Source organism: Haemorhous mexicanus, chromosome 12 (assembly GCF_027477595.1).
Source record: "Haemorhous mexicanus isolate bHaeMex1 chromosome 12, bHaeMex1.pri, whole genome shotgun sequence".
NCBI classification, from domain to species: domain Eukaryota; kingdom Metazoa; phylum Chordata; class Aves; order Passeriformes; family Fringillidae; genus Haemorhous; species Haemorhous mexicanus.
The window spans coordinates 16051399-16075129 of record NC_082352.1 but is presented as its reverse complement, the minus strand read 5'-3'; the positions used below and the strand labels follow the sequence as shown (position 1 = coordinate 16075129).

Here is a 23731-nt window from a genome sequence, read left to right as displayed (position 1 = left end):
CCTGGAGAGGCACTGGCATCTCCCCCATCATGTTTGTCTGGGGAAGCCCTCAGTCTGCTGCCTGATGGATGTTTCAGAGTTCCTTATGCTTTGGACAGAAGGGTGAAGAAAGAATGTCCCAGGGTCCCTTCCTGTCCAAACCTCTGCGTGAATCTGTGGATGGCTTGCTTCCAGCATTCCTCAGATGAGCAGATTGGCAGAAATGCCTGTGACTCCTCTGTTCCTGAGCTGCCACAAATAACTCAGGCTTTTATCCCTGTGCTGTTCATAACAGTTCAACCTTAGCAGTATTTGAAGCCCTGAACTCTTGTCCTCTCTCCCTCCAATACGTGGTTCTGCGTGGTGGTGATTTGTCAGCACATCTCACAGCCTCGGTTCCCCCACTCCATGATCTCTGCTTGGTAAACAGGAACAGGGAGAGACTCATCAGGGTAGGGCAGCCAGCCCACAACTTAGAGGCTGTTGTGACTCAGAAGGACAAGTCATCCTTGTTGTCCTCTTTATGCTGGGGCAACGTGAGCTGTCTGTGGGTGACAGTGTGTGTTCCTGACCACCAGTTTGGTTTCTTGACTGGTTTTACCTCCCTCAGCCACGTGCTGGCTTGTGATGGAGTGTGACTGGGGAGGACATTCCAGAGGCCAACCCTGATGATGCATGGGTTCTGAATTCTGGCAGAAGTCACCTGTCCTGCTGCCTCCTCTCCATTTCTGAGCTGCTCCTGGAACAGACAGCCCAGCAGCCTGTGGATTGCCTTTGCTGTCTTTTCTGGGAATGGTTTGGTCTTTGACAGCTGCTTACTCATGGGTACTTTGGTGTGCTGACATCCTGACCTCTTTGGTGGGGACAGAGCCACTGCCTGCCCAGAGTGACTCTATGCAGACACAGCAGGTGTGCTCTGTGGGCAGAGGAGGTGCCAGGGCAGCCCAGTGGTGTCATGAGGACTTTGAGCCATCCCAGGAAGCATCTCAGTATGGCTTTTCTTTTTGCCATGGCGTGTTTTTGTGTGCCAGCACTAGTGACTGTGTCATGAGCTCCATTGTGCTCACAGTCCTTTTGCTGGATCAGTACCTGAAACAGTGATTTCTGCATTAGGTGGAGACCCAGAAAGGCAGGAGAGGGAAGCTGGAAAGACATAAGCCACAGGAAATGCTGGTAACGTTCTTCCAGCATCATTCCACAGCTGCTTTGAGCTGTGCAGCCTGTTGTCCAGAGATGTTGGTCAGCACTAGCTTAGGTTGAGGACAGTTTTCTGGGAGAGGGAGAAAAAAGTTCTTTGAGGAGAGTGGCTGAAGAGCTAATCAGTTTAGTCCATACCATAGTTTATTTTAAATCTTCCTTTAGCTTTCATACACAGGTTCCATAATCCAGACTTAAAAATAGCTTAGTTTCTCTCTGACTGAAAAAGAAAAATAAAGGTCAGATGTGTTGGTTGGTTGCAGTCTGTACATTAGTAACAAATCATCTGCCCCTTTTCCTTGCTTATGTTTCTCCTTGCCAACTTTCCATTTCTCCTCAGCATATGGTGAGTGTGATGGCTCTGGGAAAAGCCTTTTGCTTGTGTTCTCTAATGGCTTCCAGATGCTGCCAGAGGTCTGTCCATGGAGAGCTCTGACAGCCCTGGCTTCTTGTGCTCAGACACCTTGGAGTGCCTGTCTGGATGTGGCTGGAGGGGAGGGTAAGGCACATTCTATAGGAACTGAGGATTTCTTCTGTGTTCCCTGATTTGTTCCTGGTAAGCCTGTAAATAATTGATTTCCTCCCTCCCCACTTTTTATTTTTTTCCATCCTGGTTGCCAAGAATCCAAAACCAGCACAGAGAGGGGGGGTTGTTCTGATTGCAGGTAGGTCTGCTTGTTTGAATTTATGCTGTTCTGCAGACACTCATTTAAACAACCCAACACATAAATAAAGCCCCCAAGTAGATTCCATAAACAGTTCCTGCCTTGCTCCCATTTGCAGATTGCCCAAGCAAGTCCTTCTTGCTCAGCCACCAGCTGTGCCTTGGTGCTCTCAGGTGTAGAGACTCATTTTCTGCAGAGGTTTTGTATCAATTGATGACACCTGACACAAGTTGTGATTTCTTTGTCATTGTTCTGCTCCACTCCCCTGAAAGGGAGTAACACTGAGAGCAGCTTCTCAGTGTAAAGGAGTCATGAGGTTGGAATATCTGATTTGCAGTTGATAGCTTTTTAAATTCCTTTATTTTTTTTATCAATGAAGTGGAAATTTAAAATGAGTGTTTTATAGCAGTATCATGGGCCATCCATTGTAATAGTTGAGTGTCAATTTATCATTAAAATTACTTGTGAAAGAAGGCAATGAAATGGAAGCAGTGATGGTGATATGTGACTTGTCCACTTGTGATGTGTGGATTTAGGTATGTCTGAGATTTCCTATATTTCTGACTGCGATAATTATTTTTGTTGTTGTTGGGGTTTTTTGTTCAGCTTCTTATGAACAGAAAAGAAGAAAAATTTTGGGAAGGGGTTATTTTTGTTTGGTTATTTTTTCATCCCCCCTCCCTCTGCTATTTCTGAGTATCTGTTATAGAATAGGTAAGAATGTGTCAAAAGCAAACTCTAGCAAAATCAACATCTTTAGAATATATGTAAAACATTACTACGCTCAGTTCTTCAGAATATGTTTGCAGTTAAATCAAATCACGGAATAATGGGAACTAATTATTTACATATTCTAAACTTGCAGATCTAAGGAATTCTGGTAATAATAACTTTTGTAAGCTGGATAACTTTTATGTCGGAAAACACTTTTTTTTTCACTTGAGAAGTCTTGAAATGATGAACTGCTGAAGAATTTATCATCCAGTGTGAAGCTTTGACTGTCTTTCTTCAGCTGTCCACTGAAGCTGATTTGTGTTAGTTGTGTTAGTTGTGGCCAGATTCATTTTTTATCCTGCTCTTCTAGCAATGGGGTTTACATTGTACCTGTGATGTAAGACTGCATCTCTGTTTCCACACTACAATCTGCCTGCTTGTTTACAAGTTCTTTGTATTGATGCCCTGGTCCACATGAAGCCTTTGTCCCTTGTTGTGGAGATGTCAGTGTGTAAAGATCTGTGAGTTCAGTGTGTGGTGCTTTCCTAGCACTCACCCAGCTCTGACTCTCTGCTGCTGTTTAAAGAGAAAGTGTTCTTATTTCACCAGTACATCTCTTAAAACTTCAAGTGTTACTTTTTTTCTGAGATGTTTTCCACATAATTAATCCCCCCTCCAGATCTTGTGTAAATATTGCAGCTACTTCTTTCTGTAATTTCATTAATTATTATTAGGAGGAAAAAAATCCTCCTTTCATAGGAATTGTCACCATCCAAGCCTAAACCAGAGGAAATTAGCCTATAAGGATGTGAGAATACCCCCTAAGAGACAGCTAGCTGGTGGTGGAGTGTTTTCTTCTGATTTGGGTATTGCATTTGTAGTGTTCCCCCTGTTTTACAGAGGAAAAACAGGGGCTCAGGGTGCATTTTTAATCTGGCTGTCTGTCATGATGGACTGAAATGCAAGATTAGTCACCAGAATGAAAGTCTTTAAATGACTTGCCCTGTTTTGGATACTTTTCTGTTAGACATTTGTGGTAACTCTTAGCATCTTTTTTTACTGTTTTCTAGGCTTTGTTCATGGCAGAAAAAATGTTCTGTTACTTAGAGTGGCAATTAAACAATCTTAAGTCCTTTCAGTTGTGGAAACCTGTTTAACTTCCCTAATATATTTTCAGTGACTATGAGCAGTGCATTTGGAAGTGAGGTTTGTTAATCAGCAGGACAACCTGAACAAAAATCCTACTTATTCAGTTGGGTGGAACCAGAATAAATAATCAGAGAATGAGTATCAGTAATGCTTTGTGCTGTTCCCAGACTTTAGGCACCATTTGCCACTGAGATGGTTTGTGTGTGAACTTTGTTGGATATCAGCTGACTTGGAGAACGAGTCAGCTGCCAAGAGTGAAAAAAAAAAATAAATTGCTGGGACACCTCTGCTTCAGCTACATTTGCATTTGACCACAGGGTTTGGGGTTCTATTGGATGTGGTGATGCTTGGGGTAGCAGATGGAGGAACTGGTTATTCTTGACAGATTTTAGTGGTGATTTGACCCTGGTGCTTGTATTTGGCCTTTACTTTCTTAAATGGTGCTCAGATCAACTCTTCATCTCTGTAATTTCCATCTTTCAGTGTTCATACAAACATTGTTAATCTACATCATCAGTCTTCCTTTCCTGAAGGTAGCACAGACAAGGGACAGTTTGGCCCTTCTTCCAGCTGGCAGATACCACTGGAACGTGATCCTAAAATTAGAAGGGAGCTGGGAATATGATACCTTGGCTGTCAAAAATAGCTTTTCATTCTTCCTCTTGTCATTTTATCACTAATTACTCATAACCACCCTGAGAAGGTGTGTTATGTTACCAGATTGCTGCCTCTCAGTTTTGTCCTGCTCACTCACCTTTCCTTCCACAGTCTTTGGCTTTTAAGGGTTCTCTGCCTTTCTAAGGGCTGATGTACAATGGACTCTTCCTTGCCTCAGGATACTTGTAGTTGTTTTTAATGAGCTCTTCAAAATTTTATTTTCTTCCCTTTATCCCCTATTTTTCAGCCTTGCACAGTCTGTCTTTACTGACCTCTTCTTGGGGAATTGGGATTCTTCCTGGATCCCATCAGTGCTATTTCTGAAGCACCATCACAGAACAGCACAATATGCACAAATAAAACCAGAACCACTTCCACTCTAGAGATTATATTCCATTATGAAGTAGTTCCAAAATATTTGTTGTTAGACTGAGGAATTGGAGACTGTTGGAATCCAGTATTTTACATGCCATAGGTAATTTTTCTAAGCAGATGTAACTTGTTTTTTCACTGCCTTAAAACAGTGTTCCCCTTCCCCCACCAGAACTGCCACAATGTGGTTTCAAGTGGTGAGTTGATAAGGGTTATCACTTCTAACCACTCTTTAAACCTGGCATGAAGTCAGGACCCACCTCAGACAAGAATGATAGTTCAGAGCTTTGCAACAAGAGACTGTGAAAGTCTCTGAAATGCCACCAGTGTGGTGTATTATTCACATCTAACTTGATCATTTAGTTTGTTTATTTTAGATTTAACTGTGCATGTTGAAAGAGTGAGGTGCATGATAGCTGGGAGGACAGGATTCCTGCCACATAGGTGTGGTTATTAGAAAAATCTGCAGGATACAGGAAACCTTTGAATCACAAACCTGTGGAAGAGTGAGACATCCCTTGTTTAACTCGTAGCTCAGCAGGATTGCTTGGCTTTGGCTGAGCCATGTAATAAAATGCCAGTCCCAGGAATTTCTACTGCGTGTTGTGTTAATGTTGGTTCTCAACTGAGCAGGGAATGATTGCTTTGCTGGAAGTCATGGCCTTCAAAACAAATTATTCAACCTCTCTGGTCTTAACTCTTTCATGTTTGGACTTTGGTGCCTGTTGGCATCCCTGGCAGTCTTGTTCCAGCCTCCTGTACTGTACCAGGGTGGCACTGGCTCAGGAAAGAAGACTTCTGGGCTGGTGGCTGTTACCCAGCCAATGTTAAACCAATGTATTTTTTTCCCCTTTGTTTCCCCAGCTTTCAGATGGGTTGAATTTTGTCTGTCATCTGGGTGAACCTCACAGCCACTTGAAAGAAGAGTGGCAGGGATTGTTTCACCATCCTGACTTGGTACCTTTCAACAGGTTAAACAATAAATACAGGGGAAACCTGTATTTATTATTTATACTGTCTTTCTTCTCCTGGCAGAGCCTCAATAAATCTGTCTTGCTAATTGTCAGCTAGTGTTAGAGATGAGTACTCAGCCCAAGTTCATTGGAGAAAGTCTTGCAGCTTTTTAAGGAAAGAAATACCTCCTTTTGTTTCAGTGTACTGCTTGTCCAGTGAGGACCATGGGCTAATTGCTTTTGCCCTGCTTCTGCCCTGCCTTTATTTTGCACACAGCAGTGCTTCCCGGGTGCTTTCTGTAGAGATGATCTTTGCTCCTGGGATTCCTGAAACTGAAGAATGTACTACAGGTCTACATGAGTTCTGTGGCTGGGTTCTCCTCTGTTGTACTCAATGAGTTCTTCAGTCCTGCACTGCAAAAGCCAAATAGATGCAAATCCTGGAATTTCTGCATTGGCCACTTGCTGTCAAAGGGCAGGTCTGTTCTGAAGGTTTTCTGCTGGGTTCACAAGGATTTTTGTGGGTTTGCTCATACAAAGTAGCTTTAGACTATACAAAAAACTTTTCTTACGTTGTCTATTTGGCAGGTTCTCTGAGTATCATGTTTGTTCTGGAGAAACATCTTTGACTCAAAGAATTGCTTCTCATATGGGTGGATTCCCCTTCTGGGACAAGCTAAACACAGCCATCAGTGTCTCCCCTAATTCTGTGACTCTGTAATGCTTAGAGCAGCCTCATTAAGAGATCTCTTTGTTTCAGTTTAGGTCAGTCAGATGTTGTCACTCCTGTGAAATAACTTTTCTCATTGTTTTTCAGATGATTTCTGCCCAGTGACAATATATAATTCTTCCTGACTGAGTCACTGCATTTGAGATCTTTTATATCTTTAAGAGTTAAATTTTGTTTCAGAAGTGCAGTCATCATTTTAGTTTTCCATATCTTTTCCAAGAGAAAGTCTTTAATTGACAGAAACAAAAACCAAATTACATCTTTTTTTTAAATATGCAGATTTAAAATGCATCTTGGAAAACATCTGCACTGCAGAGTCCACCACCCAAGTTGTCTTAGGGGCCAGAAGTGAATGCTCTTGTGTTTGGATGTCACTGTGCTGGAGCAGCTACATGTTGGTGGTCACTGCTGAGGTCCTTGGGAGCTGGGAAGGGACCCAAAAAGCTTTGTGTCTTTGAGTTTAATATAAGCACAGTCATGGTGCTGTCAGACCAAGAGGAAAAATCCTGGGAATACTGCTGGGTGTGTGTGTATGGAGCCAGCATCTTCTGACATGAGAGCTTTTTACCAAGGTCCTTCATTCTCCTGCTGAGGCCAAGGAGAGGCAGGGAGTGGATGGAACAGGCAGAGCTGATGTTGTGGCTGCTGGTGAGTGTGGCTGATTCAGGCACATTTTCTAAAGTGCTGGGCAGGGCTGAGGTGGAGTAGGAGTCTGGAAAAATTTGGTGCTATGGTAACTGCCAGGGCTGCTGGTGAGTGGAACAAGGCTGTTCTGACTGAATCACCAGCATGTGTCTGCGTTTATTTTTGCCAGTCTGCTCTCTTTGGAACTGGGCTAATGATGCAGCATTTTTGAAGCTTCAGATTAGGTGTGGGGGACAGGTCCAAGTATTCAGTGTTCATTGCTCAGAAGATGGTTTTAGGAGGTCACTTTAGCTTTGCCTTGCAGATTACCTATGATGGATAATGGATACAAGTGTATTATTGCCCCCAAAATTATTTTTTTCCAGTTTGGCTCTGGGTGCTGACATTCCTGTGCATCCTTTTTTTTTTTTTTTTTAAGAGGATCTTTGGATGTCTCAAAAAGGAGCTCCAAATAAGGGATACCCCACAGGGAGTCTGTCCACATCATTATGGTCTGAAACCAGGGGTGAGAACAGGCAGGCCATAGAGGTTTATGTTGAATGATATTCAATATAATAATTGATTCATTATTAAAAAAAAAAAAAAAAAGGCAGTAGTTTGCTCTTCATGATGCCCACAAATACTGTTTAACTGGTATTGCATTTGTTGCATACACAAAACTGATTTGGAACATTTGGAATTGAGGAAGTGAGAAGCTGTTCTGCACCAAGAAGTGCAGAAAGCATCTGGTGCTTTTGGGGGTGGTGGAGTTGAAGATTTAATTTTTTTTTTTTCCTCCCAATTTTCAAGAGAATAGAGTGATTTTATTTTTTTTTTCACTGAGGCTTTATTGATCTTAAAGCTCATTTCATCCATTACTTCTGGTACATAAATTGATTGTAGATGGGAAAAGCAAAGTAGCACTTTCTAAAACAAAAGCCAGCAGTCAAATCTGTGACAATCTGAAGTTCTGGATATGAGCTGTGGGCTGTGCAGTTGAAACTCAGCATGGTGAGGGAGTCTGTTTTTATTTTAGGTTGTCTGCAAATTCTGTCTACAGTTCTACAGCCATTATGGTCTTATTTTTAAAGTTTGTCTTGAGCTTTAAATGGGAGCAGAAGTTGAAGAGCAAAAAACTGTGAACCAGGAAGGTTTGTGGTCATGTTCCTTTTTTTTTAGCAACATATTTCCATGATGTTGTGTATCTAGATTAAAGTGTAATCTTAAATTTAGAATTTGTGGAGTTGTAGTGCTTGCTTTTTATAAAAATAGAAGCTTCTAGTCTCAATTTAAAGCTGTGTTGTCTGAAAATGGAAAGATACTATTGTATAAGTTTTGTATTTGGTTATGTGCCTCAGATTTAGCTGTACACAAAAGAGGGGGGATGAATCTGCATAAATAATGAAGTTAAGCAGGATAAGCTGAAGTGAGTGATGACCTATTTTATCTGAATTTGACAATTAGGTTATTTCCTCTAATTTCCAATGTTTTCCTTGGTGTTGCCACCCTTATGGTGCAATACAGTGCAGAGACCCAGCAGGGGATGGGGACAAAGGGCACCCCTGGAAGTGCTGCAGCTGGGATTGTGGTGAAGCTGTGCCAAGGCTGTGTGCAGAGGTGTCCTCTCTGTTCAGTTCTGGATCTGTTCATGTCAACAGCAGCAGATGTAGAGGCAGAGGAGCAGACAAGCACCCTCAGGCAACAAGGAGGGATGGAGCTGGCCCCCGGCCCTGTGCCAGCAGAGTTGTGCAGTGTGACACTGAAAGGAAGGAATCTGACACCACCACATGACAAAGTGGCCACAGTTCTACAGTGCTTTACCTTCAGCTGAGCCAAATAGATCTGGACATAAGAAACATTCCCTGTGCCAAGAGGCACGTCCTGTTCTTTGAACACAGTTTGTCACAGCCAGTGAATTCAGGAAGTCTGGAGCTTGGTGGTGTGACCTGGTGAAGTTGGTGGGGATGGTTCTGCCAGGAAGCAGAATGGTCCTTGCTAAGTGTTTCAGACCTGCCAGTGGCAGGATGAGCTCTCTGGTGTTACTGCTTCAGGCTTAGAGGGTGCTTTTACACTGAGTTGAAGCAGTTGTGTACTTTGAATCACAGCTCCCCTCAGGCTTGAACAGTTGGCAGAGGTGGCACTGATGTTGTCACTGCTCTCATAGAGCTGAGGGCAGTTGTAGTTGTGGACTTGATCCTGGATGCTTGCACACATAGTTGGAAAAAAACACATGGCAAAACCCACCATGTAGTAGGGAAATCTCTGTAACAGTAGAAGACTCCAGACTCAGTAGAAATACAGAATTGAATAAGCACTCTCTTATCTGCCAGTGCACTAAAAAGGTGGCAAGGAAGGGCTGGAGTAGTCCCTGCAGATATAGGAGAAAGTCTTCCATATTGTGCCTGGAAGGCTGTAAAAATATCCCCAGATTCAGTTTATTACAGATGCATGTATGTCAGATGACACTGTGAGGCTGAATTTTTAGATGCCATAAATGCCTGCTGTGGAGAGGCTCTTGTGAGTCAGGGAGCTCATGGGGATCTAACTTCTGACTCGTGCTCTGAGCAGTGCAGAAAGTGTTTACAGCAAAGGTGTGTTTTGAAGTTGTTCTGCAGCACTGACCATAATCTCATCTTTGGTATCCTTTGAGAAGTGCTATAAAAGGCCCCCAGGCCCTGCCACTTTAGTATTCATCCAAAACCCCACCACCCAACAGCAAAAAAGCCAGGAAACAAACCTTACCAATTGAAGAAGCTTGTTTAAGAATAGCTAATGAAATCAGAAGGGTAAATACTTTGAGATGGTACAGAGACTATTTAAGAAGACATTTTATTGGAGAATCAGACAATTGACAAAATCAGACATAGGGATGAGAGGCAGTAGGGATACATGCTCAAAGAGCTTAAATTTTATTCAATGAGAAAAATTGAAAGAACAAACTTTTAAGCTTAAAAAAACCAATAAGGTTGACAAAATAAGTTGAGGGACATGTGGCTAAAGGTCTGAAATTTTAAAGGAATATTTTTCCTTCCCAGCACATCAGGGATGAGAAGCAAGCTGGAGTCTTCTTATGGAGAACTTCTTATGAAGAGTTCTGAAAACATAGGAGTGTTTAGAGGCTCACAAATGCCAGTCTTCTGCTTTTAAAGGATTATAATTCTGAAGTAAAAGAGTTAATAGAGCAACAGTGTTGTTTGTCAACAAATCATGTGCCAATCTTTGTTTTTAAATGATAATCTCATTCCTGTCGAAGGATTAATTCAACAACCCATAAAACACAGGAACAGATCATTGGGGTTATCTGGTCTTCATTCAAGAGCTCTCAAGAATGAAATAGCTGAGCCATGGACTATGGAGTGTGACATTTGAAAAGTCTTGATTACAGAGAAGAGATGTGTGTCTATGGTTTTTTTTCCCCCGCAAGGGATCCAGAGGAATGAGGTCACATAGTGCTTCCTCTGAAGTCTCTTCCATCCTTGAGACCTCTACACCAGAGCAGAACCTTCCTTGTTGGATTTCTGGAGGTGAACATGAGGTTCAGGAGCTGAAGGGCTCGGGCCAGGTGTGCTGGGCTGTCCACACAGTGTGTGCAGTGGGAGAGTGCAGGGTTGTGCTGGCCATCAGCAGCCAGTCTTTCCTGGATGATCTCATCTCCTTGACCACTAGGAAAAGGGCTGGGTTGAGCTGGTATGGTCACATCAGGCCCTGTGTATGTGTGTGCTTCAGGGAGTTTTGTTTTCTCACCATGGTCCATACCCTGCTCTATGCACTGCAGGCTGAGAGTTTGCTGCCTCTTTGCTCTTTCTGTCGGTCTGAGGAGGAAGGGTCTGGATCCTCTGGTGCACTTCAGAAACGGAGCATCTCTTCTGAAAGAAGAGATTGACTTATTTTAGAGCACTATAAAACTGGGCTTCAAGGGTTTGAAATCCAGAAAGTCACACTACCAAAAGGTGGAGTGTACAAGAGAGTTGGCCATGTTTGCAAAGATGGTTTCTTCTCCCAGGTAACAAGTGATGGGACAAGAGGACATGGCCAGAGGTTGCACCAGGGAGGTTTAGGTTGGATATCAGGAAAAATTTCTTAATAGAGAAGTTTGTCAAGCCCTGGAAAAGGCTGTCCAGGGAAATGGTGGAGTCACTATCCCTGGAGGGATTGAAAAGATGAGGACCTGTTGCACTTGGGGCTGTGGTTCAGTGGTGAGCATGGCAGTTTTGATCAATAGTTGAACTTGACAATCTTAAAGGTGTTTTTCCACCAAAACAATACTATTTCGTACTACCAAAGTAATTATAGGCCAAGATTTGATAAACTTGTACATCTCTGAAGATTAAAATTTCAGTGTAAACAAGAAATAATCAGTTATTGCCATTTTCATCTAACAGTGACTGAGATGGGCAAGTCAAGGACAGGGGACAGTTTCTGCAGGGGACTTAATGCACATAACTTGAAGAAATGTCACTTTGGGCTGAAATTCTGAAATCATGTTTTCGTACCTGGTTAATGTTTTATGGAGCAGGTGGCCAAGGAAGCCACAGGAGGAAAACTGACGGAGTGAAAGAATAGCAGGACACTGCCTGTAGCCTTCTTGGATTCTTACCTTTACAGGAGCAAGAGCCCAACAGTTAATTTCAAAGCTGAGTAACCTAAAAATATGGGAGTGTGTTGAGGAAAAAAAAAAAACCTGAGCTGTGCTACCAGAGGATACTAAAAAAACTACAGACCATGCAAATTAACAGAAACAGAGGACACGAAATGGGAATGTGCCTAAGTATTGCAGTAAGGAGGAGGAGACTTTGTGAAGGCTGGCTTTGCCTTACAGTCCTGCTGGATAGGTGCACAATGATTTTTATGAGGGTGGAATAAACAATCCAGACTTTATACAAAAAATGGCCTCTGAGCTGCCACTTAGAGTGCAGGGTCAAGCTGTGTCCCACTTCCATGGAAAAGTGAGTTCAGTTCTCATCTGCAGTCAGAACATAAGAGATCAGGATGGGGAGGAATGGAAACCAAAGCAGAGAGCATTGTTATGCTGTTATCTGTAATAATCACCTTGGGCTTGTGTTGTGTGATGCTGGTGGCTCTGGTTATTCCCTGCTTCTCAAAGAAGTTCCAGCACTGGAAGTGTAGCAGGAACACTGAGGTAGAGGTGAGCTTCCTTGAGAACAGCTGAGCAGACTCTGATTACCCAGCCTTGAGAAGAGATCTTTGGGGAGGGATGTGAATCAGGACTTCAAAATTCTTAAGAAAGTCGTCAGGGAAATACTTTTCCCCTCTCTTCCAATTTTAAAAATGCAAGTATAAATAAAAAATAGGTTGGGCAGAAATTGAATGGGGGAGCTATAGGATGTTGCCTTTTCAAAGAGCTTAAAAAGGTTCAGAAAGTGAGATTGTGTAAAATATATGCTGAACAATGAAAGAGTGTTCTTGGAAAGTACAACTGAGTGCTCTGTCCTCTGCATCCACTGTCAGCTATTTTTGGAGACAGTAAATCAGGCTAGACAGACATCTGTCCTCATATACTATATCTGCACTTTGGTGTTTTTTACTGTCGTGTTAATCACCTATATAAATAGTTTTTTCTGATATATGAGTAAAAATACCTTACAAATGCTGGATTGGGAATTAAATTGCTGTTTGCTGTCCAGTTCTTTTCCTACCAATTAAGAGCTAAAGATTAGCTGTAGCCATTGGAAAGCTGTCAGTTTCTGGAGAAGATTGATGTTTTATCTTGGATTCAATAAAATACATAAGTAAGGGAAAATCTTTAGTAATTTTGTCATTCTTCAGTAATTTTTTTGTGGATTGGATTTATTTTAGTGCTATATTTCTGCTTCAGGGAATCTTTTGCTGTGACCATTCTTTTGCTTGACTGATATTTTATTTGTTTTTTTTTTAAAGGTACATGGGAATAGGACTTTCTGCTCAAGGAGTCAACATGAACAGGCTTCCTGGTAAGTCACTGTTACAGGTTGTTTTGACCTACAGTCTGTGTTAAATGTTCCTTTGAAATAAAGATTTTTATATATATATATGTATTAGTGAATGTGTGTTTCTATTAATAAAATTGCATTATTATAATTGTCTTTTATCTGGAAGCTTCAACCTATTGAGTGTTATCTGAAATTGAGTTACTGATGTTGTCAATGCAGCCATGATGATTTCAGCAGATAATAGAAATTAAAACTAAGCTAATAGGTAATGGGCAAAATGATGAGCTTTCAGACAGGCAAACTATTCTTTGTGTCTGAAAAGTAAGTAGGAAAATAATTTTGCATTTAATCTGTATACTCCACTTGACAAATTTACATGAAGGAATCTGAAAATAACAGCATAATTGGCCTGTTTTATTGTCTCTATTCTCTTCTTCTTCCCATTGAAAGACTACAAAAATGTGATAGAGTGATATTTCCAGTTAATGTTGTTGCTTCTTTTGTTTGAAATGTGTGTTTTTTGGTTTGTGGTTGAGTGGCTTCTTTTTAGAAATAAATAATTGGTAATCCTTCTTTAACAATATCCAATTTATTGAGCAAAATAACAATTTCTAGATATGTAGTGACTTCTATGCCAGAAAATTCTTTCAACTGGGCTTGAAATTGGAAGTTTGTATTTGGTAGAAAGTAAATGTTCTTCAGATGCCAAAGTGAATAACAGCTGGTCAGTGGTGGGGGCATTCTTGGCCTTGGGTGTTACTTCTGGTAAAGATATTTTAAAGATGAAATCTGGGTTCAGCCTTTGTGGATCTTGGTATCTGGAAAAGAGGATGTTTTGTGAATGTCCTAACCAAGGAAAGATCTGTCTTGGGGAGAATGCTTTGAGTGACACCTTTGCTTCAAAGAATTTACATCTTACTTCAGTCTATATTTGTTAGTAATTGTTATGACAACTGCACCAGTCAGTCCTACTCTCTCTGCCCTTTATCTCCCCCCAGTCCTGATCCAAGTGGGTTGTGTTCCATGTACAAGGCCAAGCAGGGATCTAGTCCCATCACATCCTTCCAGGGTTGAAGTTCTTGGACAAGGGGTTGTTTGGTTTTTATTGGAGCCTGTTCTGTTCAAGAAATGGCTCTGTGGCTTGTGTGATGGAAAGATGGGGGGAATGGCTTGTAGGCTTGGCCTTGCAGATGGTTGGTTGGATTATGTTGTGTTTGGGATTCCCCTGGGGTTTTAGCACAGGTACATCCAGGGTTCAGGACTAACCAAGATGGTGTGTACTGAATTTCTCAGGTGTGCTGTCCTGAAATTGAACAGCCAGTGTAATTTCTTCTCTTTTTTTTTAATTCCCCCTTTGGTGACTAAAAACTACCTAAACCACCTCTGATAAATGGCTTTAAAACCTACATGGGCAGAACTTGTGGCCAGTTTGAGTCAAAGTGCCTGTATACCACTGTCATTTCTAGAGTGCATGTGATGAACATGGAATTCTTCTCTCTCTGAAATAAAGCATAAAGTGAACTTGAGACTGTACAATTCATTGCTAAATAAGCACTAATTTGATCCTATGAACCTGTTGTTTGTTAGATCACATGCAGATTGTGCTGCCAAGAGTCATTCTGTGGTCATAGTTAGGTCCCTCTCCCATCATCTGTGTAAGATTAACTGCATGGCTCTGTATTACAGCTCAGTAATTATCTTCCTGGCTTTTGGACAATGAGTGTGATTTTTTAATATATATATATATATTTTTTTTTAGTAAATTGTTCAAGTAACTGAAGTGACTTGAAGTGAGAAACATTTCCAGGCTTAACTGTTATCAGGTCCTTCACAGCTCAGCGTGAGTGAGAGCTCATGAAGAAGTGACAGACTTTGGAGTCTTGACTTGGCTTTGTGTCAAAGTGTAATTTTAACTTTTTGTGACCTGAAACCCTGCCAGGTTTGTCTCCTTAGACCCTTTCTAAGTCACTTCTGCTTTAACAGATCGATTTTCACTCAGTGTGCTGCCAGGGAAGTGTGTAACCACTACAGGTGGTGGTTGGGAGCCCAGAGCTTGGTACAGGAGCCAAAGTTAGTCCCTTTCTTGTTCCCAGTTTCACTGGGGATCCTTGGTGGCACGCTGGGAGTCCTAATTCAAAGAACAATCTTGCTGCTGGGTTCTGTCTCAAACTCCTTTTCCCTCCACAAGGACAAACACTTTGGCCATATCCAGTTCCAAGTCAGGGCATTTGTGCTTTATTGCCAGATTTATTTTGGCTTAAATCCAGCTGGGTGCTGGTGGGGGTAGTGCTGAGCTTTCTCTGAAGATTACAAATGTGATTGGAGCCACATGAACTGAGTTCCCTTAACTACCCCTGTCTGCATTGAGAATAGAGATTGCTTTTAATTGGAGATTTCCCTGTCCATGTTCTACTCAGGGTTTCTTTGTGCTGTGCTTTGAAATTCAGTCAGCAGGTCAGAAATAATTGTGGGATTATTATTAACTACCAACTTTTGTGACCCTGACATATCTTGATTTTTTAAAAAAAAAGTTTAAAGACATTTAGAACATTTTCTAATCAGCATTCTACTTTAAACCAGTGGCTTTTAGTGAAAGGTCTGCTCACTTCTTTCCCCACATTCAGTTTTTTTCACGTGTGCTCAGCATTTTGGTATTTGAGGATGAAATTACATGTTGCAGCTGAACTGATTTAACTCCATGTCATTAAAGGAAAGAAACCTGACCCTTCCCTCCTCTCCACCCCATCTGCACAGCCACTCTTCTTCCCTGGTGGAAGCCTGTGGCTCTGGCAGTTGTCCCCTTGGCCAGGCCAACTTCCAGGCCAGGCAGGAACCTGCCTGCCTCTGCCATGTTGGGGTTGTGGTGGGCTGGTTCCTTCAGGACTCATGGAGCAATGCTCTTACTTGTGCATCCTGCATGTACAGATCAGTGTCCTTTTTTTTTTTTTTTTTTTAAATTATTATTTTTATTTTTTAGGCTTTAGTCCAGTAAGTTTTTCTGAGCCCTGCTGAAAATGTGTTGGTGGTTTGCAACAGGTTTCACCAAACCTTCATAAAATGAGATGATGATAAGTGTCCTGTCCTAAACATGGATGAGATTGCACACTGGAAATGAGTCTTCCCTGCATGTGATGTTCTGCATTAGTTCAAGTCTTCATGCTATTGAGAAATAACATTTCATTTGTTTGAGCTCTTTGAGGGCAACCCAGCAGGAGCATAGAGCCAGGCAGAGAGGGAAGGGGGGATGAATCTCTAAGGTAGCAGCAAGTTCTAAATCCACCCAAGATGTTGTGAAACCACACCCTTAGGCATGCCCTGCTTCAGTTTCTTAAACAGCATATATAGGAGCTGACCAATCACTTTCAGAGACTTTAAACTCCCTCTGGTTAATGAATGACCTGCCCTGCTATGCAGCATTGTACATGCTGAAGGGAGTGCCAGCTTTCACTCCCCATTCTTAGGTTTTCAGAAGAGTTGGTAATTTTTTCAGCTTGCTTTTTAACCAAAAAGATGCTGCTTGGCTTATTCACTATCTGCCTGCTCCAAACTCTGTGTAAAAAGAACAAGGTTTCAAACTCAAGAATATTTTATAGACTTGAATTAGTGTGCAGCCAGATAAATCAGGAGAATTTGGTGTACAGAAACCTTCTCCCAGTTGGAGTTTGGCTTCTGGGTCTGTAGTGTTGTGAGCCAGGTCCGCAAAACCAGAAACATTTTGTCCAGGTGTCCTGAGACTTTTGTTCAGCAAAAGGTCCTTGTGAGCAACCCATTTATCTGGACATAAAGATAAAATAGAAATGAGCCCTGGGAATTAAGAATTCCCCCTGCTGTCCTTCTCTGTGAAAGCCATCCTTCATCCTCCATAAACCAATGCGTGGATTGGACTTTCCATTTCAGCTTTGTTTGGAGATCCCTTCCTTTGAATTTTCTTGCTGATAGGTTTCTGTTGACATTTGTAGGTAGGACTTTATTTCTTTTCAGCTTATCTTACAAGCTGTCAGAGGAGATGCAAGCAGGGGGAGCAAGACTGTTGAGGACTCTGTCCTCCTGTTCCGTTCTTTGAGAGGAAGAAGTTACCTGTTTCTTCCTTCCTTAAGGATGTTCCGAGGGGTTTTTCTTGCTGGTGTGCTCCCCTCTGGGAGCAACCAGAGAAGGGAGGCTGGGTAGGTGTTGTATCATAAAATCATAGGATGTCCCAAGTTGGAAGGGATTCACAAGGATCATTGAGTCCAACTCCTGGTCCTGCACAAGTAAATTTCTCATGGGAATATATTTTTCCCAGTCAGAGTTGGGGATTAGTTTCTGCAGAGGCTGTGTATTTAGATTTTCAAACATCAATTCCACAAGGATCTGGCATCCTTATGTAACTCTTAAGTTAATCCTGCTACAAGTGGGAAGTTCTGCTAAAGTCTTCCAGATTTTCCTTCTAACCAGTTTTTGTTTGGTGTTGGTGTGGGGGTTTTTTTGTTGGTTTTGTTTGTTTGTTTGGGGGTTTTTTGTGTTTTGTTTTGTTTCTTTTGTTTTCTGTGAATGCTATGGAATCTTTCTACTTCAAATGTGTTTAAGGAAGTTTTCAGTTTATGCTTTGGCTTGTCACTTTATTTGACTCCACTGACAAACAAAGGGCCTGTGCTAAAGGACTCAGTGCCAGTGCTAAATGCAGTAATTATAGAAGCCGAGACCTCTCCAAATCATCTGATCTGAAGTGAGTTCAATTAGCATTAGTCCTGCCTGACAGGTGTGTGTCTAAACCAGTCTTTCATTATTTTTCTGGCAACTTCTTCCAACACTGTCCTTGTGTTGGTAACTTTTCCTGATGACAAAGCTGAATATCCCATGTAGTCTGAGTCTATTCTTGGATCACGTGGAGGTGGAAAAGAATTAATTTCTTTCCTCTTTGTAGCTCTATACATGAAAACCTCTGTCACTGCTTTGTGGTCTTCTCTCCAAATCACAGACCCCTGGCTCTTCACCCTTCCCTGTTTGTCAGGTTTTCTTGATTTACAACAACTTTTGTAGATGTTTTCTGAATGTTTAATCACTGGATGTATCACAAGCACCAGTATCTTACTTTTTATAGTAAAAGAAAACATTAAAATTCAGAGCAAGTTCACAAAGTGGCTCTTATCCCATCTTGCAGAAAAGGGCAAAGGAAAATCCTTGCCAAGCTTTCACAATTCTTATGGCTTCAGCAGAAACAGGAGGGGAAGAAGCTACATGATTACCTGGGGAAAGAAGGCTTTTGTCTTCTAGAGCAATCAGCCAAAGCCCTGAAGTGTGAGGTTAAATGCAGTATGAACAGTATGTGGCAAACAAGCAGTGAATCAGTCTGCTCTCAGAGCCTCTTGGCTACATCAGCACCTTGGACACACTGCTTGATTTTCTGTCTTTAGAAGTCATTTCTGTTAAGTTTATTTATTTATGCAGCTGATGAAGCTCTGGCTTGTAGTACCTTATGGTGTTTGTCCTGCTGCAGAGCTCTTTCAGAACTATCCTTAAAAACAGTTGTCCAAAAAGGCATGTGGGATTTCCACAGGGTGTCATAGCAAAGCCTTGGACAGGTGTTGGTTCCACATGCACTGAGTCCTTCAGCTGACTGTGCCAGTTCCTGTCCACAAAACTGCTTGTGCCTCTGGTACCCTCTAATTTGTCCTATCAAACCAGTTTGTGGGGCTGCATGTGAAATGGGTCACCTAATTGGGTTAATAATAATGGGTGGGGGGCACTGCTTCATTCTGGGCTTGTTATTAACTTGGGTCTGTCCACTTGCCTGGTTCATCACACAGGTAATGCAGGTTGAAACAGCTCCTTTGGGAAACTTTATTCTCCTGAATCACGTGGTTAACAGTAGTCAGAGGTTGTTTTTTGATAGAAGAAGATGTGTTGAAAACCTCAATTAAATTTCCCCTCAGTTAACAGATATCTTGATCATTTTTACAAAGGGGCATCTTTCCAGGCATAGTGGGCTGAAGCTAACTTGGCTGTCTTGTCACCCTGAATTTTTATTTGGGCTGAGAACTTCTCCTGAAACTTCATTTGAGTAGCCTTTTTGGTGGCTTAACTATGTTTTTACCTGAAAGCATAATTTGTATCTCCTAAGAGGTCATCAGTGTGTTTAGAAATGGCAGGTTTTAGCCCTGCAGAGTGGAAGAAAAGAGAGCACAGTGGGTCAGTGTGATGGGTCAGCTCTGGAATTATTGAATCCATTTGTGCAGAATGGATTTTTAGAAAAATTCCTCACCACACGAGAGCTCATGTGGGTGGGTGAAGATGATTGTGGTGCATAGAGCAGTGGTGGATAAAAAAACATACACTGCCAAGAAAAGATACATGTTACAGCAGATTGGAGATTTCTGGCCCCTGTAAGTCAGAGCCTTTTGGGTTTATCTACATGAGTCTCTTATTTTTGGAGAAGGGGCTTATTTGTGTAAGTGAATCTCTTGGCTGTCACCACTGCCTGTACTTTTATTTACATCTTTGGTTGTGCTACCCCTGTGTCTTCTAAACCAAACTGCAAGATGCACTCCAGAATCACAGTTAGTGCACTCCAGCCACTAATAAGAGTTCAGTCCGAAATACAAGGCTAAGCCATAAAGCCTACCCAGCCCCATTGGAAAAAAAAAATAAATTAAAAAATCTCATATGGGAGGAAGTGTCCTGAGACTGGTTTAAACTGGTTGTTTCTTTCTTGAATCTGCTCTTACTGTCTGCACCATCTGCTATTTTCAAAATAGCTTTTATTTATTTTTTTTTAATTTAAGTCAAAATTAAGGTCATACTAAAGAAATTAATAAGAAATTTGGGCTTCTTGTAATAAAACAAAAGGATTTCCTTTGAACTTTAGCTTTCACATATTTTTAGTGTTAAGATTTTTTTTTCCCCATATGGAATCAATCTTGTGTTCAGTGTATGTAAAATGCCATCAGAGGAAAGTAATCTGGGGAGCACTTAATTTTTGTTTATCCTGGGTATACACAACTCATTAAATTTTCTTTTTTCATCTTCCCTCTAAATTCAGTGTGTACATGTATTCTAGGTATATTTTCATGGCTGCCCTGCTACATCTCATATGTTGCACATCTGAGTTCCTCTGGGATTGCTTAACTCACTCTCATCTTTTCTCTTCCTGCTTCTACTCTTTGCAGATCAGCTGAACACCTTTTAAAATTAAGATTTAAAACCACAAAATATTTACAATTTGAAATTTTAGAATTCTTAAAATTATATGATCTTTATTTTTGAACAATTAATTCTTTGTGTCTTTGGGAATCTTTGTCGTTCATGGTTGATTTGTCCACTGCCCATCAGCTTCACCTGAGTTCCACTGAACTGCTCAGTTCTTCTCATCCCATGTCAGCTTTCTCTTTTTTCAATCATTTTTTCAGTTTATGTGCTGAGTTCACCTGAACTTGTATGAAAATTCCAGCTTGAATACTGAAACAGATTTGTTGCGTGCCCTGTGCATTCATTCACATCCCATCTTTGTCCCTTAGAAGAACTGGAAGTTCTTTCTTTCCCATTCTTCAGTTTTTCAGGACTCATTAATGGGCTGTCTGAGGAAAGCTCCCTCCTCCCAGCTGCTGTGTTTGGGGTGTTGCCCCTGCAGAGCTTATCATGGCCAGAGCTGTCACAGCTTGGTGGGGTGGATGTGTTTTGGAAGATGAGCCCAGTGCTCAGGGCTGATAGGGCTGAGCTGCTGTGGCAGGGGGGTTGGACAGATGTGGTGTTTCCTTCGTGGTACCTGCTGAGGGTGACACCACAGGGATAGGTCCCCAGATGAGGTCAGACCTGTGCTATCAGGTGTGTTCAGAGCTGGAGAGTAACTAAACCAGCTCCTGAATTGGGATTAATTACCTTCTGAATTAAGATTAAATTTAATACCATGTTTTATTTATGGATATGTATATGAAAACTAGGACTGTATAAAGTAAAAGTTCCTGCCTTTTTCCCTTTCTGACTGATTTCAGGTCACATGTTTGCTCATATTGATTGTATTGATTGTCCTGCCTGCAGCCAGAAAAACTGCTGCCCATTTGGTTGGGTTTTTAGGGAAGTGTTTGGTTTCTTTCCTCCTTTTTTTTTGTTTGGTCTGTTCAGTTAGACTGGCTTTGGGCTCCCAGACTTCAGGTTTGACTGGAGGAGCAGACTGAGGCTCCAGCTGAGCTCTCAGAGCTGTGCCTCACCCAGAAGTAGTTGGGAAAGTGCTTTGCCATTAAAGTTGAACAAAAACCATCAATCACTATTTCAAGACAGTAATCCTGGCCTTGGAAAATAACCAAAGAAAGTGTTTCCACTGGCCATTAAGTGCTCAGGCATCAGTGTGGGTCTGTGATTCTTAGTGTTGGCCTGCACTTTTCCGTACCCTGATTTCTGTGCTGTATCTCTTTCAGAGCTGGGCTGGCCTCTTCAGAGGTTCTGTGCTCTGTCCTCAGGCACCTCAGTTCCCAGAGATGTGTGATATGGCTGTGCTGGAGCTCCTGCCTTTGCATGGGTCTCTCTGTCATCCAGCAGGCTGTGTTGGTTGTGTGCCATGGGAAAGCAGAGATGGCATTGCACAGTGGGATTTGGGGTTTGGCTTTCACCAGTGCCACAGGTTGCATCTCCAGCTGTAGCACAGATTATGGAAAATCCAGGTATCTTAGTGACAGCTAAGAGTTGACTGGCACTTTAGAGACAGCAGTTTAGCTGTCAACACCAGTTGTAATCACAGAACTGCTTATTTTTCAGATTAAAACAAACTCTTTAATGTGGCTATACCTATTATCAGAGCCTTTTGGATAAAAGGTGGCATCAACACAACGCTCAGTTTCACTATAACTCAAACTGCTGGGTAGCAGCTGTTTCCACTGATGGATAAATATGATCCTCTTCAGAAAACCCTGTTGCTTCACCTTGATTAATATGGAAAGTATTTAAGAAACCTCAGTTTAAAATCTAGAAGTCTTTGGTGCAACCTCTTAACATCATGAGGTGTGCTTCTTCTGGAAGGCTTCTTTCTCCATAAGGTCTTGTGTTTAGATAAGTGGGTTTTTGTTTGTAATTTTCTTAGCTCATTAAATACCATTTGAGGGATTGTTTTTAATAGTAACTGGACATGAACCCCCTGCATTCTGCAGTGATCTCTAACATTTCTTTTGGCTGAGTCACTAAACTGTCCTGCCTTGATGTCTCTGTAGAATGACTCTTGCCCATTACCTTGCAAGACTTTGCTGGAAGTGTCTTAATATTTTATAAAGGTGTTCTTGCCCCTCAGCTGAAGGTTGAAAAGTTGGCCCATAAATGAACATGTGAATTATTTAGTATGATGAGATTTGAAGCCTGTGTATGTGATAAGCTTTTGATTGTTGTTCCTTACCCCTTCCACTAAGTAGATAAATGGAAATGCTCCTCCTCTGACTCTTTCCCCATCCCTCTCTTGCATTATTGTGTACCCCTGTCCTGTGTCCCACTCCCTCCACTGTGGTGTGCCAGGGAATATGGTGGATATAATAGAGCAGTGGTGACCTGATCATGCTGGGGAGCTTTTCCTTTGTATGCAGAAGCAGCCTGTTCTGTACCTGTGGTCTTCACAGGGCTGTAAATGGCTTGTAGCACATCTTGACCTCTCTGGTGTAGGGAAACCCAGATGATGTTCTGACTCTGGCAGAAGATGGAGCCATCAGGCTTGTAAGTTAGGAGGACCTGCCATCTTTATTCAGATGATTTTTATTTTGATTACTGTATTCTGTGGTGAGGTGCATGCTAAGTAATAGTGAAATGGACTCCTTACAAATTTCTAGGGCTGGTGGAACAGACCTTTCCTGTTGAAAAGGTATTGCCTGTGTTGCAGCTGTCTAGAGCCTTCTGGTTTTGTTTTTTTCTTTATGAGTCAGTGGGTAGTGCCACTTTATATAATGGTGTAAACTGTGGTTTGATGTTTTTTTGAAGGCTAGTTAACATGCAGGGGTTGTTAATGGTAGGACTTGCTGATCTGGTCTAAAAATCACTGTGCCAGATCAATATTGTGAAAAATTGAATTGTACAATGCTGCTCTGCTTGTTGTCTCCATGGTGTATCAGGCAATGTTTGTTAGCACCCACATTCTGCTCAATCTCCCAGACTCTTGAGTCATACTGATTTTTGGGTCACTGTGTCCTTTTCTTCCTGCTCTCTGTTAATATGAGAGAGATGCTGTGATTCCTTTTTTTCTTTTTTTCCTCTCCTTTGGATTCTTGCCACACACAAGTCTTGCTGTGAGGATTTGGACTGAATTTTGTCTCTTTTGCAGTTGCAAGTACTTTATTAAAAAACATGGACTAGCTTCTGAGCAAAAGCTGCAGCCAGGCCTGCCAAGAGTCCTGCACTCTCTGATGAGCATCATCTGCTGTGTCTGTGCAGGGGCCAGGCTGACTCTGCTTCATCTGCTGGGACCTGGGGTGAGGGGGAGGCCATGAGCAGCAGTGCCTCACTGGGGTGTATGTGATGCTGTGCTGCACTGCTCCGTGGCCTTGTTCAGGATTCTTTGGAATGCTGCAAAGGTTATGGACCTGAACCCATCCAGCCCTTGCTTAGGGAAGTTTGTGCTCTGTGGGATAAAGTGGTTTTATTCTCTGTACAAGCACTGGTCCTGTAGTGCAAGGTTTGGCTTTCTACTGCATTCTATCATTTTGCCACCTAGTAGAAGAAATAGAAGCTGGTTGGGGATATTTCTAGCTAGGGCTTCTTCATATCCCTGGCTAAGTGGGTTTTAGGGTTTGTTTTTTGGTTTTTGTTTGGTTTTTG

The 23731-nt window shown here is 41.8% G+C and overlaps 1 protein-coding gene across 2 annotated transcripts in view; it reads left to right on the top strand.

The window, feature by feature from the left end:
- Positions 1-23731, top strand: part of RANBP10 (RAN binding protein 10) — a 65723-nt gene that overhangs the window by 4869 nt on the left and 37123 nt on the right. For both annotated transcript variants that reach the window (XM_059857327.1, XM_059857325.1), the window contains exon 3: positions 12939-12991. In XM_059857327.1, coding sequence (XP_059713310.1) covers positions 12939-12991 — 53 coding nt within the window. The remainder of the gene's footprint in view (positions 1-12938; positions 12992-23731) is intronic.